Source organism: Epinephelus moara, chromosome 12 (genome assembly GCF_006386435.1).
Source record: "Epinephelus moara isolate mb chromosome 12, YSFRI_EMoa_1.0, whole genome shotgun sequence".
In the NCBI taxonomy this organism is placed as follows: domain Eukaryota; kingdom Metazoa; phylum Chordata; class Actinopteri; order Perciformes; family Serranidae; genus Epinephelus; species Epinephelus moara.
In genome coordinates, this window is record NC_065517.1 from 35,818,183 (window position 1) to 35,832,713 (window position 14,531).

General features: G+C 39.9%; 2 protein-coding genes across 3 annotated transcripts in view; one reads left to right on the top strand and one right to left on the bottom strand.

Annotated features, from left to right (window-relative positions):
• The window catches only part of tshr (thyroid stimulating hormone receptor), a 30,455-nt gene extending 24,719 nt beyond the window's left edge, over positions 1-5,736 (bottom strand). Inside the window, exon 1 of the mRNA XM_050057736.1 lies at positions 5,468-5,736. Coding sequence (XP_049913693.1) covers positions 5,468-5,640 — 173 coding nt within the window. The 5' untranslated portion in view covers positions 5,641-5,736. The remainder of the gene's footprint in view (positions 1-5,467) is intronic.
• A 3,120-nt stretch (positions 5,737-8,856) lies between these two features.
• LOC126398416 (centrosomal protein of 128 kDa) overlaps positions 8,857-14,531 on the top strand; it is a 78,870-nt gene continuing 73,195 nt past the window's right edge. Inside the window, exons 1-6 of one of the 2 annotated variants that reach the window (XM_050057734.1) lie at positions 8,857-9,260; positions 9,381-9,643; positions 9,764-9,850; positions 12,979-13,111; positions 13,341-13,459; positions 13,782-13,873. In XM_050057734.1, coding sequence (XP_049913691.1) covers positions 9,470-9,643; positions 9,764-9,850; positions 12,979-13,111; positions 13,341-13,459; positions 13,782-13,873 — 605 coding nt within the window. In that variant the 5' untranslated portion in view covers positions 8,857-9,260; positions 9,381-9,469. Of the gene's footprint in view, positions 9,644-9,763; positions 9,851-12,978; positions 13,112-13,340; positions 13,460-13,781; positions 13,874-14,531 lie in introns of both variants that reach the window. The other variant, XM_050057735.1, reaches the window with a different exon arrangement.

Here is a 14,531-nt window from a genome sequence, read left to right on the forward strand (position 1 = left end):
AGGACTCCAAACTCTAAGTACCCACATATGTACACTCACACACAGACACGCACAGACGTCTGTTTTGCATTCACATTGTTTTGTGAATAGAACTTTTACATGTTCTCCTCCACAAAAGAATTTCTAACTAAACTATTATGTTAATAAAAGAATTAGTGCAAACAATGTTTGCCCGTAATGTGGCATTTTCAAAATGAGTGTATAAGTAAAGACGCCTTTTTCGTTGGTTTCAAACGCCGTAAGTCACTGCCCAAGCGCCGTATTTCAAAGACTTTGCAGTGAGACTGGGCTCACTGGGAGGGAACCAGAGGGTGGGCAGTACGCTTCCGCACCACCACCGTCCAGATATCAGCAGTAACTGTTGTATGAGCACAGTGCAGGGTGGCGGTGATTACCGAGCCGGTGGTATATGTGACGCGTTCGGAGTGAGAATGTGTTGCCCCAGTTATCACTGTTAGCTTTGTTAGCATTGCTGCTGCTCTGTTAGCACTGTCAGTGGCTAGCCTCACATGCACTAACTCGCACACGTGGTCAGACAATCTACCACAACAAAGAGAAGGCCAACTCAGAAGTTAGAGCCCCCCTGGTTCCTTTATCAAAAATCCAATGGGATTTTTCCATTGGATTTTAGTTATTGCAGAAAATAAGCTCTGTGGCAAACAAAAGTTATTATACTTACATGTTTTTTCAGCAGGATAGTCTTCACAAATTAACTCCACTTTTATGATTTTTTAAGCATACATGCAATCGCAAAGAGTAAATAGCCAATGTTTTGTTATTAATAATGGAAGCGTATTGCGTTCACTTGGCAAATAAAAAAAAAACTGTTTTATTGAGTAATTTTTTCTGTTTTTCGGTGTAATTTTTTTTTATTTTTCTGTTTTTCAGTGTAATTTTGTTTCTGTTTTTTGTGGTATTTTATTTTTGTTTTTCAGGCTAATTTTTTTTGTTTTTCTGAGTATTTTTTTCTGAGTTAAGAGAGCAATAGAACAACAGACGCTTTCATTCCTTTCTTGAGAGCTCGATATAATGGAAGCAAACATGACCCGCTTGTTTAGCTTAATCCAGTTTTACTTTGTTTTGGGTTTGAGACACTGGGAGATACTCTTGTCTTTAAGTCATATAGATGGCGTTATCATTAGTTTGTCGACTTAACGCAGGCACCTTATCTCCCAGTGTAAAAAAATTACCACGAAAAACAGAAAAATAAAAAAATTATTCCGAAAAACAGAAAAAATTACTCAATAAAACAGATTTTTTTTTTTATTTGTCAAGTGAACGCAATATGCTTCCGTAATTAATGAACTACACCACGGCAGCATAACTTCAGCGTAGCAACCACAACAAGGCTGTAAAGCTGTGTTTGGCACAGTCGGCATGATGACGCAAAATCTCCACAAATAAAAGCACCATATTTATGATTTGCGCAGTGTAAACACAATTGCAAGATGTAAAAAGTTAATGTTAGGCTATAAACAAATGACACCAAGGTTGCATGACTGTACTTTGCCACCACAGCGAGGTTATATAGCCAAGTCTCATTTAGCGACTTGTTAGCAATTGTCGTCATCGTAAAAGCTTAAAAATGTATCAGTGGGGTATTTACTGATGTATTGTCCTATGACGTAGAACAAAACATGAAAGTCTCCTAAGCTTGAGTTAACCACAAACGTTGTTTCAAGCATCCTTGAAAAGAAGCATCCTTATTTCAAAAACCCACTGACTTCAGACAAGAGAACCAGGAGCACTGAAATGCTAACTCATTGCCAGACTTAGGATTCATTTCTGCTGCACTCTATTATTCCACATCTTTAAACAGCAAATAGTTGTCAGCTAAGCTAACCGGTGTCATGCTTCATAAATAGGAGATGGTATTGATCTTGTCATGTTACTCAAGAAGCAGGTAATACTTCCTAAATGGTTGATTTTTTTGTCATGCTATTTTAACCTGAAGTTTCAACAGGGGCCAGGGACAAAACAAACACTATGACCATATAATAAAGATGGACGACATGACCGCTCCATAAAAGTGAAGCCAAAACACCTGGATTACCCCCCGGTGGCTGGCTGCAGTATACCCCATAAACCCCGCCCCTTCCATGTTAGCGAAAGGGACATGAACCAAATTAAAAACTCAAAGTACACAGCAAATAAACTCTTCCCAAAGATGGTTCTGTCATTTTAGGTTGTTTTTATCACACTTCTTTCAGTTAAAGTATTGTTTTTCTGATAAGTTTTAGTTAGTTTTGATGGTGTAAAAAGGGGGTGTGACGTCATGATCGACAGCTTTTGAGTGCTCAAGATCAGTAGATCCCTTCTCCACAGACTCTGGCTCCAAATTACATCACTAGCACAAGATGGCAGCAGCCATATCAGGGATCTTTTAGCTTCATTTTTGCACAGTGGGAGTAAGAAGAGAGGCGTCATCCATCTTTATAAACAGTCTATGGTTGAGACAGTCGCTGGGAACAACAAAATTACCAAGTTACATTTGTACCCTGCCAAAACAAAGTCAAGCATCTATCTTTGTAAGCTACGTGCACACAGGATCCATCATTTCCACGCCTCCCTTTCATTGTATGTACACAGTTGTGCAGCGCTACGTGTTTTGAGAGATGGCACGTCATGTTGGCCGCTCCTCATTTGCAGGCTACTTTATCCAAATCAGGGGCATCCAGCGCAACTTTCCAACTCTGCAAAAAACTTTAAAACTAACTGTTGATATAAAATGAAGATAGATTCAGCAGCTGCGTGGCTTATTTCTTACCTCAGATGTTTTTATCAGAACATTTCGGTTAACTATTTTTGTAGAATGAGAAAGTTTCCAAACGGGCAGCCATGTTGTTCTGGTTTTGATTCTGACCACTTACTGACAGGCCCATCAAGCTTCCAATAATGGGACGTTGTGCAACCCCTCGTGTCCAAACACACCCCTGTGGACATGTACCGTTAGTACGTCTCAGCCTGGCCCTCCTGACCCCGGGCAGGAGGGTCACTCAGTGTTTGTACAACAAAATCAAACTCCCTCACGCCTCATCTGCTAGAACATCCCAGTCAGTACACCGTCTATTTTGGGCTTATTTGGCAGATATTTTTATCAGGAGGGGTGACGATCCACTGCTTGGTGGCATGCATTCATGTCTCTATCCTCTTGGAGAGCTCTGGGTAAACGCTGGGCAGGAATGTGAGGAAATCGTAGGGGACATCGGGGCACATAGTCAAGAGAATTGGGGCAGTGATCGGGAGATAATGTTATGTGATGGGTGCTGTTGGAGGCGATGCAAAGTGGGGATTTGGGATTGGAATACAGAGGGATGTTCCAATAAACTGTAGGAAAGGAATGATGATTATCATAACAGCGTGCAGTTTTAGATAAATGATCATCGCTGCGCCCTACATCAGTGCTTTTCAGGAATTTTGCACAAGAGAAACAGTGAGAACTGTTTTTTAAATTCTAGGACGAGACCATTTATTTTCACAACATCAGCAGAAGTTCAGTTAATAAGATGTAACAGTAACATCTGATGTATCACTCAAGAATGCTAATTTAAATGGAAATAGCCTCTCTGAGTCTTCCCGTTCTGTGTTTCCACACATCCCTCTGAAGGGCATGTGTTTCCATCACTCAAGGCCATGGCAAACTGGTCGCTCTCTGTTGCATAATTTTTGCCCTGTACTTAAGCAATTTAGGAAGTGTAAAAGCCCCGCTACATTTTTCAGAGGTGACCCTGACATATTACATCATGTCGGCTCTCAGGATTCTTGACAGAGTCTTCGGGGTCTCGGATAACAAGACGACAGATTGCACACAAATCTGCTATTAGTTAGATCCATTTATTTTATTTTATTTTTTTGCCCACTGCTAATAAGACTCATAAACAACACAATGTTTCCCCAACAGCACATTAACAAGCTTTTTATGTTGGATTCGTCATCAGTGTGAGTGAAAGATGATAAAGCCTTGAAAACAACTTACTGCTTTTCCACCCTTCACACTGCAAATTTTGGATTTTGGGGCATTTGGAGGACAAAACAAGCAACTTTGAGATGCCATATCAAGCTCTTAAAATCATGCAGGGGAGCACAATTTTCTGTCTTTTGAAATTATTTGAAAAAATAATCAACAGAACATAACTAATGAAAGTAATCATCGGTTGCAGCCTGAGCTGGCAGTAATATTATACAGTCATTTAAATGTTACTGGAAAGACTTTTTGTTCTTGGAAAGGGGAGTGAGTGCATTGTGATTCCACTTCACTACATATAGTGTATATTTATATATATAAGCTGAATGAGCAGCTGTGTTTGTCACCTAAAGATTGTGTCCTGGTTGGTTCTTCCAGAGGTAGCAGGAGATTTTGTTAACTTTGTTTTCAACTATTTAGCGAGGGAGGTCAGTGAGTGTATTTTGGCTGCTTTTATTTCTTCAGGTTAGATTTGGTCGTTAAGTTAAAGGTATTTTAGGTAGTTGTTTTGGCTCCAGCTCTCTCTAAATTGTTAGTAATATACTAGTGTGTCGGTATATAATTGCAGATAAATCAGATTGTTTGCACAGTTGGTTCATGTGGCCGCTTGGGACTTGGGGAAGATGGGGGCTTAGTTCATGTTATGTCTCGGTCACCCACATAACATGGAAAATTTGATATAGTGAGTTTTAATCAGACACTGAAAATCATCTTTCTTATTTTGCACAGTTTCTCTCTGCAGGGTGAACATGCAACTTTCTGCACATTCCTGATTCCTTCTCTTTCTCTCTGTCACTGTCTGTCAATCCATCTACCCTTCCATCAACGTGTTAGGTATTACAGTTAAACTTTCAGTGACAACGTAAGAGGTGAATTAAATCTGAGCAAACCACAAATGTGCGTGAACTGTCCTGTGAATTTTATCCTTTCATTGGTATCATAACATCTTGTTAAAGGACTGCAGTTGAAAATTAGCCAGCTGGCTGACACTGGCACATTCACAGAAATGTCAGTTAATGTGCATTGTCCTTATAAATAAGATAAAATAAATAAAAAATAGGCAGTTGAAGAGAAATTAACTTTATATTTAGGAAATGTAGGTTGCCTTTTAACCTCTTCAGTTACATACCTGCTTCGTATTATATTATTTATAAGTAAAACATGGTGCAGATAAATTAATTACAGTCTTTAAACATTATTATTATTTACAACTTTAGTGTTTCTTTATATATTTTACACCAAATCAAGCATAAAAGTCACACTGCCAGCTTTAGAGCTCGTTAGTCACAGGCTTCATATAATAGAGTAAAAATAAGACCTTAAAAAGGAGTAACTACTTAACTTCACAGGCAGCCTCTGAGTCCCTGTGGGAACACTTTGAAGGAATATTCATGATATCATAATGATTTTTCCTCGGGGTTAAGAGCACTTTACATTCAAAACGCATGAAGCAAAAAAGCACAGCAGAATCTCTTTTACAGATGCGTTTTGACGCCTACTTACAGTGTCTCCGTGCTTGCTGGAAACCTGGGGAGAATATCAATGTCAAGGCAGGAGATGGTGTGAGTCTCCCACTCCATGCACTCGCACACAGCAGGGCAGGAGTCAGCAGCCTCCGACGCGCCGCTGATGGGCAGAGTGACGAGCGTCAACAGCGCGCATGTTATCACCTGCATGCTGAGCGCTGCTCCAAATATCCTGCACTCACTTCTCGACAGTCCTCTTGATGTCCACAACAACAAGTGTTTGCATCAGTTTTTAAGCAGGCCAGTCTGGTGTGTGGTGAATAATCCTCAGGTGCAGAGTGTTGGGCTCAGTTTGTCTGCAGGGCCCCGGGAGTCTCTGTGAAGGTGGAGATGCTGTACAGACAGCTGCAGCTCTGTGGTGGGGTTGGAGGTGGTCTTCAACTTGAGGGGAGGGTGGACTTCTGAGGCACTCTTGTGTTGGACTCGAGAATATTTTCTCTCCTGGTCTTTTTCCTCTTGAGTCGTGTGTTTTTGTAGTCTTTTCTTTACAGTAAAGTTTTGGTAAACTGTTTATTCCAGTGTATTTCTCTGAGGGACTGTTCTGTACTTGTCACAGGAGGGGGGTGGCTGAGGTGTGACTTTTTTTTTTTACCCTCCTCAAAGCTACAAATATTTTCCCTTGAGCCTCCCTGAGTGACTGGTGGAACATGCACGACCCTCCCTCCACCATAAATGAATTAGTAGATTTGAAAAACTTCCCCTTTGAGGTTTGAAAATTGAAAAATTGAAGACAGTATTTTCGAGTTGAAATAAAGCCTTGGTTTTTCACTCTTGTGGTGCACGTTTTATTTTTGGCCAAACTTTAGATAAGATGTAGAATAAAGTGATTTTGATGAATTTGTTTTTTGTCTTGTTCAGCTGAGGTGTTCTGAGGCCTGTTGGAAATGTGAAAATCCAATGATTATTTTCTTGTCTTTACAGAATCTAGCTGTGATAAATGGAGTCATTTTGGAGATTTATTTTATCTGATTCAATTTTTTTTTGATTTTGGTTAGGGTGGTACACGACGATTCTACATGTCAACTGAGACATTCAGTCTTGACGAACAAAAATAAGAAAAGACAAGAGGGGGTACAGCACCAGTCTCAATCGGCCAAAAAAACAATCAAAATAATACAATTAAATCTGAATACATAAACACATTAAGATTAACAGTCATAATAATTTATATTAAAAGGGATATAAAAATAAAAACAAAAAAATAGGCAGGGCAAGACAAAACAAAAATCACACTTCCAGGCCCCCGGACAATGTAAAATAATTCCAAAAATCCCCCCAGATTGGTCCTTGAGCACAGTTACTCATCCTGGTTAGCATAGATTCATAAGAGGCAATTTTGGAGATTTATTAAGAAAACATGCCCTCCAAATGCATATTTCCTTTAAAAACTGGCAGTAAAATTAATACAAAATACAACCCTTTACAGTTTTATGTCCCTCCCTTAAGCCAAAATAAAAAACTTAAGTCCCTCCATTGCTTAAAAAATGTATCTGGCATGCTTCCCCCTTTTTCCATCACCCCTCCCCTCTCATAAGTAATGAACAGTCCCTAAATTTATCTGTGTCCTATGTATTATGTACTATAGTCAGTTAACATAAAATGTCCATTTCCAGTGGTGAAGGAGACATTCAGATCCTTTAGTTAATTAATACTGCTGATATGACACCGTAAAAATATTCTTTTAAAAGTAAAAGTCCTACATTGAAAATGTTACTTGATTAAAAGTATGTAAAAATGATTTTAAAAAAAGTACAATCAGGAAAATGAACTTAAAATATAAAAAGTAAAAATGCAGAAAATCTATTTAATCAATTAAATTAGTTAAAATAATACACAGATCCTCATATTTGAGAAGCTGGACCCTAAAGTGACCTAAATGATTATCAGAATAGTTGCCAGTCAGTTTCCTGTGAACTGGTCAATCACCTGACTGTTTCAGCTGCCCTTTGTGACTAGTGACTCAAGTTACTAAATTGTAGTGAAGTAAAAAGTACAGTATTTCCTTTTGATGTGTAATGAAGTAGAGGTATAAAGTGGCTTAAGATTAAAATACTCAGGTAAAGTACAAGTACCTCAAATTTAAAGGTAAGTCCAGTACTTGAGTAAATGTACTCAGTTAGGGACTGTTAGTTACCTATGAGGGGGGAGGGGGTGTAGTCAATAAGAGGGAGGCATGTCAAGTTATGTTTTTTAGCACTGGGCAGGGATTTATGTTTTTTTTTATTTTGACTTAAGGAGGGGCATAAAAATTATTTTACTGCCTATTCTTGAAGAAAACATGCCTTCCAAACCCATCTGTGCATGTTGTATTTAAAAATGACACCATTAAATTACACCATTTATCATAATCAGAAACTGTAAAAACAGAAATAATCGTTGGATTTTTATATTTACAACAGTCCCTGGGAACACTGTGCAACAAAAGCTCCTGTTAGAAAAACGTGTAACCAAATCTGAGCCTAAAATATTAATATTTCATCAACTTTATTCTACATGTCTCAATTAAAAGTTGGCTAAAAAGAAAGCATTTGCACTAAATAACCAGCATGCACAACAAGAGCGAAAAACCTTTTTCAACTTTTTTAACTTTCCAACATCAAGTGTTTTAAAATTTCAGTAACTAATTTAAGGTGGAGGGAGGCTCATGCATTTTTTCACTAGTCACTCAGGGAGGGTTTCGGAAAATTATTTGCAGCTTTGGGAAGGTCAAAATAAATAATGAGAATTAAAAAACAAAGTCACACCCTAGCCACCCCGTATCTGATAAATAAAAAACAGTCCCTTACATTCCACCACTGTCCATTTCAATATATGGATACGTATATGAAGAAAAATTTGGGGAGTGTTGCACATTATAGTTAAAGATCCTTTACTCATATTGAAAGACCAACATGTTTCAACATTAGACAGTCTTCACCAGGGTAACATGTATTGGAGCAGGTGTATCAAAGGTCACAGTATTTTTAGCTTTGGGGAGAGTCAAAATAAAAAAATGAATAAAAGTAAATAAATAAAAACCACCACTGTCCTCCTCTTACTTATCTTGTAATCATATATTATTATTTTTCTTATCCATTTTGTCTTTTCTTTTTAACAGTTTTATTTTTCTTGTCCGATAAATAATTATCTTTTTTATTATATTTTTCTAAATTCTTTTCTTTTCTTTTCTTTTCTTTTCTTTTCTTTTCTTTTCTTCTCTTGTCTTGTCTTGTCTTTTCTAACTGACGGGCGGCAACTCTGGCGCAAACGCAAACCTTTGGACAATGTAGTTCCTCTGGCGCAAACGCAAACCTTTGGACAATGTAGTTCACAGCTAACGAATTCCCACACTGCTCCACGGTGGGCAGCATACATTTCCCGGCGTGCTTTGCGGCCGCTGAGGTCTGTTGTTTTCCTGCTCAGACGCGGCTAGTTCAAGTTGCCATAGCAGAGTGAAGCTGAGGACTGTTCTTCTGTTAGCTTTCAGCCGCTCTGCGGCAAACCAACGGCTCTTTTCTAACGTATTCACAGCGGTAGGATTTATTCCCGGTGTTTCCGCTGGATATGTGCGGAGTTTTGTCGTTTTTATGGTAATGTCACACGGCTAAATTAGTTGGCTAACGGTGGGTTAGCTAGCTAACGGTCATAGTAGTTGCCACTTGTTGCTATCAGGAGGAGCATCACTTCAACAATGCTCAGCACTGTGATTGATGGAGAGGAGGGCAGTTTGAGCTGTAGCGTGTTGCTGGTCAGATAGCTTCCTGTCTCCACTGGTTGTTGAGGTAACAATGGTAAAGCTCCCATTTCCGCTCGCTATGACAAACATATCTGTTGTTAATAACGTCCTAAACCAGCCCAGGTTGTTTGTTAAGCTGATTAACGTCACAGTTAACAGTTAACGTTTTCCGCAGACGGAGCTAGTGCTGGTCACTAATCGTCAGATTTGCCCAGTCGGCCGTTTTTCCTCTCTGTCACTGTAAACCCGCCCTGTCCCCAAACTATGAACACATCCAGTGAGTCGGACTCATACGACAGGACCCGGGGGCAGAGGCCTCGGGGGCGTGAAGCCCACCGCAGAGCTGCCCGGGACAGGGGCATATCCAGTGGGAGTGGAGGTGATGGTCGAGCCGCAGACATCTCCGAGAAGATCAGCACACTGGCGAGCACCTTACAGGTACTCGTGAGACACAGACACCTGACATTATTTGAAACTTACTATATATTTTCATTCATAGTTTGAATAGGTTACTAAACTGTCAATAATTATTAACTGAAAGCTTCTTCTCTGTGGCAGGACACCAGCAGGAACTTGACCAAAGTAGACCGGATGCTGGGCCAGTACAGGGAGCACACAGATGACCAGGCTGAAGCCATGACACTGGTCAGACACCTGCTCTATCTATTATGATTTAATTATAATCTTATCACACACTGAGGGGATAGTTCAGGGGCTGTATTCACAAAGAGTTGCTCCTAGTGACGAAATTTTAAGTTCAGACTAGGACGCTGTAAAGATAAAAGTTATTCACAAAACATCTCAGACCTTTAAAGAGCTCCTGAGGTAAAAACTGTTCAGAGCAGAGAGGAGGACTTTTAAGAGGCTTCAGAGTTTCTTTATCAGAAGAGAAAATGGTGGAAACACAAAGAGGTCAGTGTAATATTCTCCAAACACTGGATGACAACCAATCACATCTGTTAAAAGAATGTGTCATACCTAGCAATGCGGTCAACCTCACCTCCTCACTAAGGTAAATGTTTCTGTCCCTTACGTGCTCTGAGAACTTTCCTAAATCACTCCCAAGCTACGACTCCTTACTTTTAATTTTTAGGCTTAGTTAGGAGCTCTCTGTGAGTGTTCTCAGAATGTTTGTGAATACGGCCCAAGTTTTTTGAAGTAGGGTTGAATGGGTTGTACTTATCCATAGACAGTATATTACATACAGTAGATGTCAGTTGACCCCCGGTTTGGAGAAGCAGGCTGGAGTCCGACATCGAAGCTAAGCAATCTACTGCTTTGGATGGGGGTAGCAACAAAATGTATTTTAGCCACCTAGAAAAAAAGTCAGACCTAAGAAGAAAAATATCAGTTTAAGTGTATGCTATGTTGAGAGTATTTTCACTGCTTTACCTTAATGTCAGACAGTGATTTTAATATCGAAAATTAAGCCATTATATTGCTCTCTCTTCAAAGCCAGACTCCGTTGAGAAAAACAGTAATTTAATATTGCTGAACACAGGAGCTGCTGGTCTACCCGGTTAGCAAGGTTAGGCGTTATTGTTTGACTTTGACGTCTAAAAGGGTTAGCACTGATTCGACAAAGTCACACAATAACACAAACTTTTTTTTTTTTTTTTTACATAAATGATCTAAGTATTGATAGACCAGCAGCTCCTGTGATCAGCGAGCTACAATTACTGTATTTGTTGATGGAGTCTGGTGGCTTTGACGAGAGCATAGAGGGGAACAGAAACCACTAATGGTTTCCTGGTCAGAATGGGCTGTCTCACAGAAAAGTTAAGTGGTGAAAATATTCTTAATATAGCGTACACTTGCACTGATATTGATTTTTTTTTTAGGTGGTTAAAAAATACATTTTGCTGCTGACTCCTCCACAGCAGTACATTGCTTAGCTTTGGTGTCAGACTCCAGCCTGCTTCTCCAAACTGGGGGCGTGTTGACTGGCATCTACTGTATCAGTGACGGACTCAGGATGTTTGAGGGGCAGGGGCGAAAAGGAAAAAAGGGCACCTACTGCATGACATGGGGCCCCATTGGTGAGCAAGAAGCTAGTGTGTCATAGTGTGTCATCCGCTCGTTTTTGTTAATCAAGAGGGCAGCTGATAGGGCACATCCTCTCATTTTCGCCACTCAAGGGGCCACTGAAGCGTGGCGTTTTCAACCGAGGCGGCACCCCCTCCTGAGTCCATCAGTGTACTGTATGTGATATACTGTCCATGGATAAGTACCTCATACAACCCCACTTAAATAAATCCGAACTATCCCTTTAAAGATGCACATGATTCGACGTTGGTCTCTCCGTTGCACTCTATGATGTCAGATTTGTTTCAGATGCATGTTGTGGTACCACAAAAACACTTGTACTGATATTTACTTACTTTACTTGAATAAAATTGGAGTTTTAGGAAACCATCGACAGAATCCCAGTAGTTGTGGGAATGCTGCAGTGTCAACTATGGCTGAAACAGTTACTGGTTTTATGATAAACTGTGGTAAAAAAACCCAGACGGTTAGTATTTCTGCTTCAGATTTTAATTATCACTGAAACCATGCTTGATTACGGCGATTTAAAGAACTCATGGTAACCACTAGCCTTGCGTCACCAGGCTCTTCACGTACGGCGAAGAGCCTGGTTTCCATTCACTCTGAATTTTGTCTGGATTCTGGTTCCGGTCTAGAGAGCGGATCTGGAATTCACCAAATTCACCAAAGTAAAAGTGTTCACCAAAGTAAAACTTTAAATTCTGGCGCACCATCGTCTCGTCGCATCCTCTTTAACCGTTTTGACAGGTGTAACATTATCAGGCAGCGACGTTGCCGATGCCATATTGTTGTTGTTGTGGTTGATAGAGCATGCTACATGGCGAGCATCACGCAGTTTTCCTCTCTCTTCCGCTCCCACCGCCCCAAACTTTATCGAAAAAATGCATTTACAAACTACAGGTGTAATGTACAAAACTACGATCAAGTGCCTATTAAATAAAACAGACAACTAAAATAGACAATAACTTGTAATACAATTAAATACAATATAAGAAAAAGGTTAACTTAATGGCTTGGGGCTTTTCTTGTAAATTATATTCTTTAAATTAAAAAGTTTCACCACATTTTTATTAGCTTGGTGCTTTTATTTTGACGGAAAGGCACATCCATCGAATTCCGGATCCTGTCTCTCTCGCCATGGTTCCGGTTGCTTACCAAAACGACCACTAAACAGCCTCAGACTAGGTAACCACTGTCCATTATCAACCAAAGTTAGCAAAAGTCTCCCAGACGCAGGTGCAGCATGCAGTGTGCATTTTTAGTGCTGCTAATTTTATTTGCGTATTCAATATAAACTTGGTAAAATGATTTTAGTGTGTATCTGTACTATTTTCAGCACATTAACAATACCATGATAATTTTGATTACTATAATCGTGACATGGAATAATCATACTGTGTCATCTCTAGTGGCAACACTGGCCTATGTGAGGTGTTTTTGTTGGCATTTCATAAATCCACATCTTCAGTGCACAACATTTCAAGGACAATAACAAACCAGTGTCTAGTTATGCTATTTATCTTTAAGTCCACTGTCTCATTGTTAATTCAGTCCTCATTTATTTTCACCAACTTTTTAAACTTTGTCTCCTTTATTTCTCCTTCTGCAGATCTTTTCAGGGATGTCATCATTTTTTTCTGGATATCTGTTCTGTTTTTGCTTTCTAATGATGTTGAACAATTGTCTGTTTTCTGAGTTTTATGTCTGATGTTTTGTTCCTGCACCAGCTCAGGGAAAACCTGGAGGAGTCAATCAGTCAGCTGCAGACTCAGAGGTTGAGCAGATCCAATGGGGCTCGGAGCGCTTCAGGTTCAGCCTCCACCCTTCACACCAGTGACCTGGAGGATTGCTCGGGATCAGGTATGGCGTGATAGAAAGGATTTTGCTGTCAGCTGTCTTCTCACTGCAGTCTTACTTCTGGATCATTTGCAACTAGATGAAACATAAAGGCAGATAACACAGAAATAACGTGCAAAAATGACTGTGAACATGAGAATAACACCTTGAAAATATCCCACAGTGAGTTTGTGTTGTTTGCTTCTCTCTCCTGCTTTAACACTTCACAACATATGTGCATGTGTTATTTCAGATGGCCAGCGTTTCTTCCCTACATCACCGCTGAGGGACTATACAAGCACTCCAGGAAGGAGGAGGAGGTCTCAGTCTGCCGGTGTTCGCTTCAAGGATGCCAGCCTCTCGGGAGAAGATGTAAGGAACAGACACACCAACTACCAATCAGTGCCACTTGTTACTGTCATGTAGTGTCACAAAGTTTCCACAAGAGGGCACACTGAGTCAACAACACAGAGATGAAATTTGTTATGCTAATCCTGAAGGGGCTTGATAAGATTTCATTTAAATATTGCTCATGTTATTATTTAGGCCTGCAGTGAGTTCAGGAGTCCTTATTTATTTTTTCATGATGCTCTCCACAGTGGCAGCAGCACATGCATCTCTGTGAAGGAAATGAAAGTCAACTTGTTGCTTTACCTTTGTGTAATGTTTTGTATTCTGTGTCTGTCCAACACAGGTCCACACTTTGCACCAGTCCTTGAGGGATCTGCGTTGTGACCAGCAAAGAATATCTCATGACCTGGATAGAGAAATCCTCAGGAGAAATAAGTATGTGAGGGGAGGGCCAAAGTCTGAATATCAGAACAGAAAACTAGTGTTTTTTTGTTTACACATAGCACATAGTACACAACTGAATACACCAGTCATTGTTATTTATTATAAGACAAGGTGATTTTGAGGGTGCTTTCACACCTATCTTGTTTGGTTTGGTTAAAATGAACTTACGGTTCATTTGGGCTGGTGTGAAAGCTGTCAATCAAACTCTGATGCAGACCAAACAACCAAACCCAGACCACTTGAAAATTTTGGTTGCAATTGGCTTCCAAGTGGACTCTGGTGCATGTCGTTTGTGGTGTGAAAGCAAAAGAACCAACCACAGGATTTTAGCCGGACTTCAGTAGATAAATACTAATAACTTATTTATGCTGATCATTTTGTTACCACGTTAACATGTATTTGCAGTGTGGTTATTTACTTTCCCTGATTAATAGGTCTGAAGTAGGGGCGGCTGATATATTGAGTATACTCGATGTATCACGGCTTGTTTCCCGAGGGATATAAAAAATGACTATATTGCTAACATCAAGTATGCATTGTTTTTTAAGCCACCTGCATGAGGTTTCCTGTGACATTTCAGTTCTCCTGCTTGCTCCTAATGGCTCTCTTCCTTTTATACATACACACACTCACACGCACAAAGAGACTC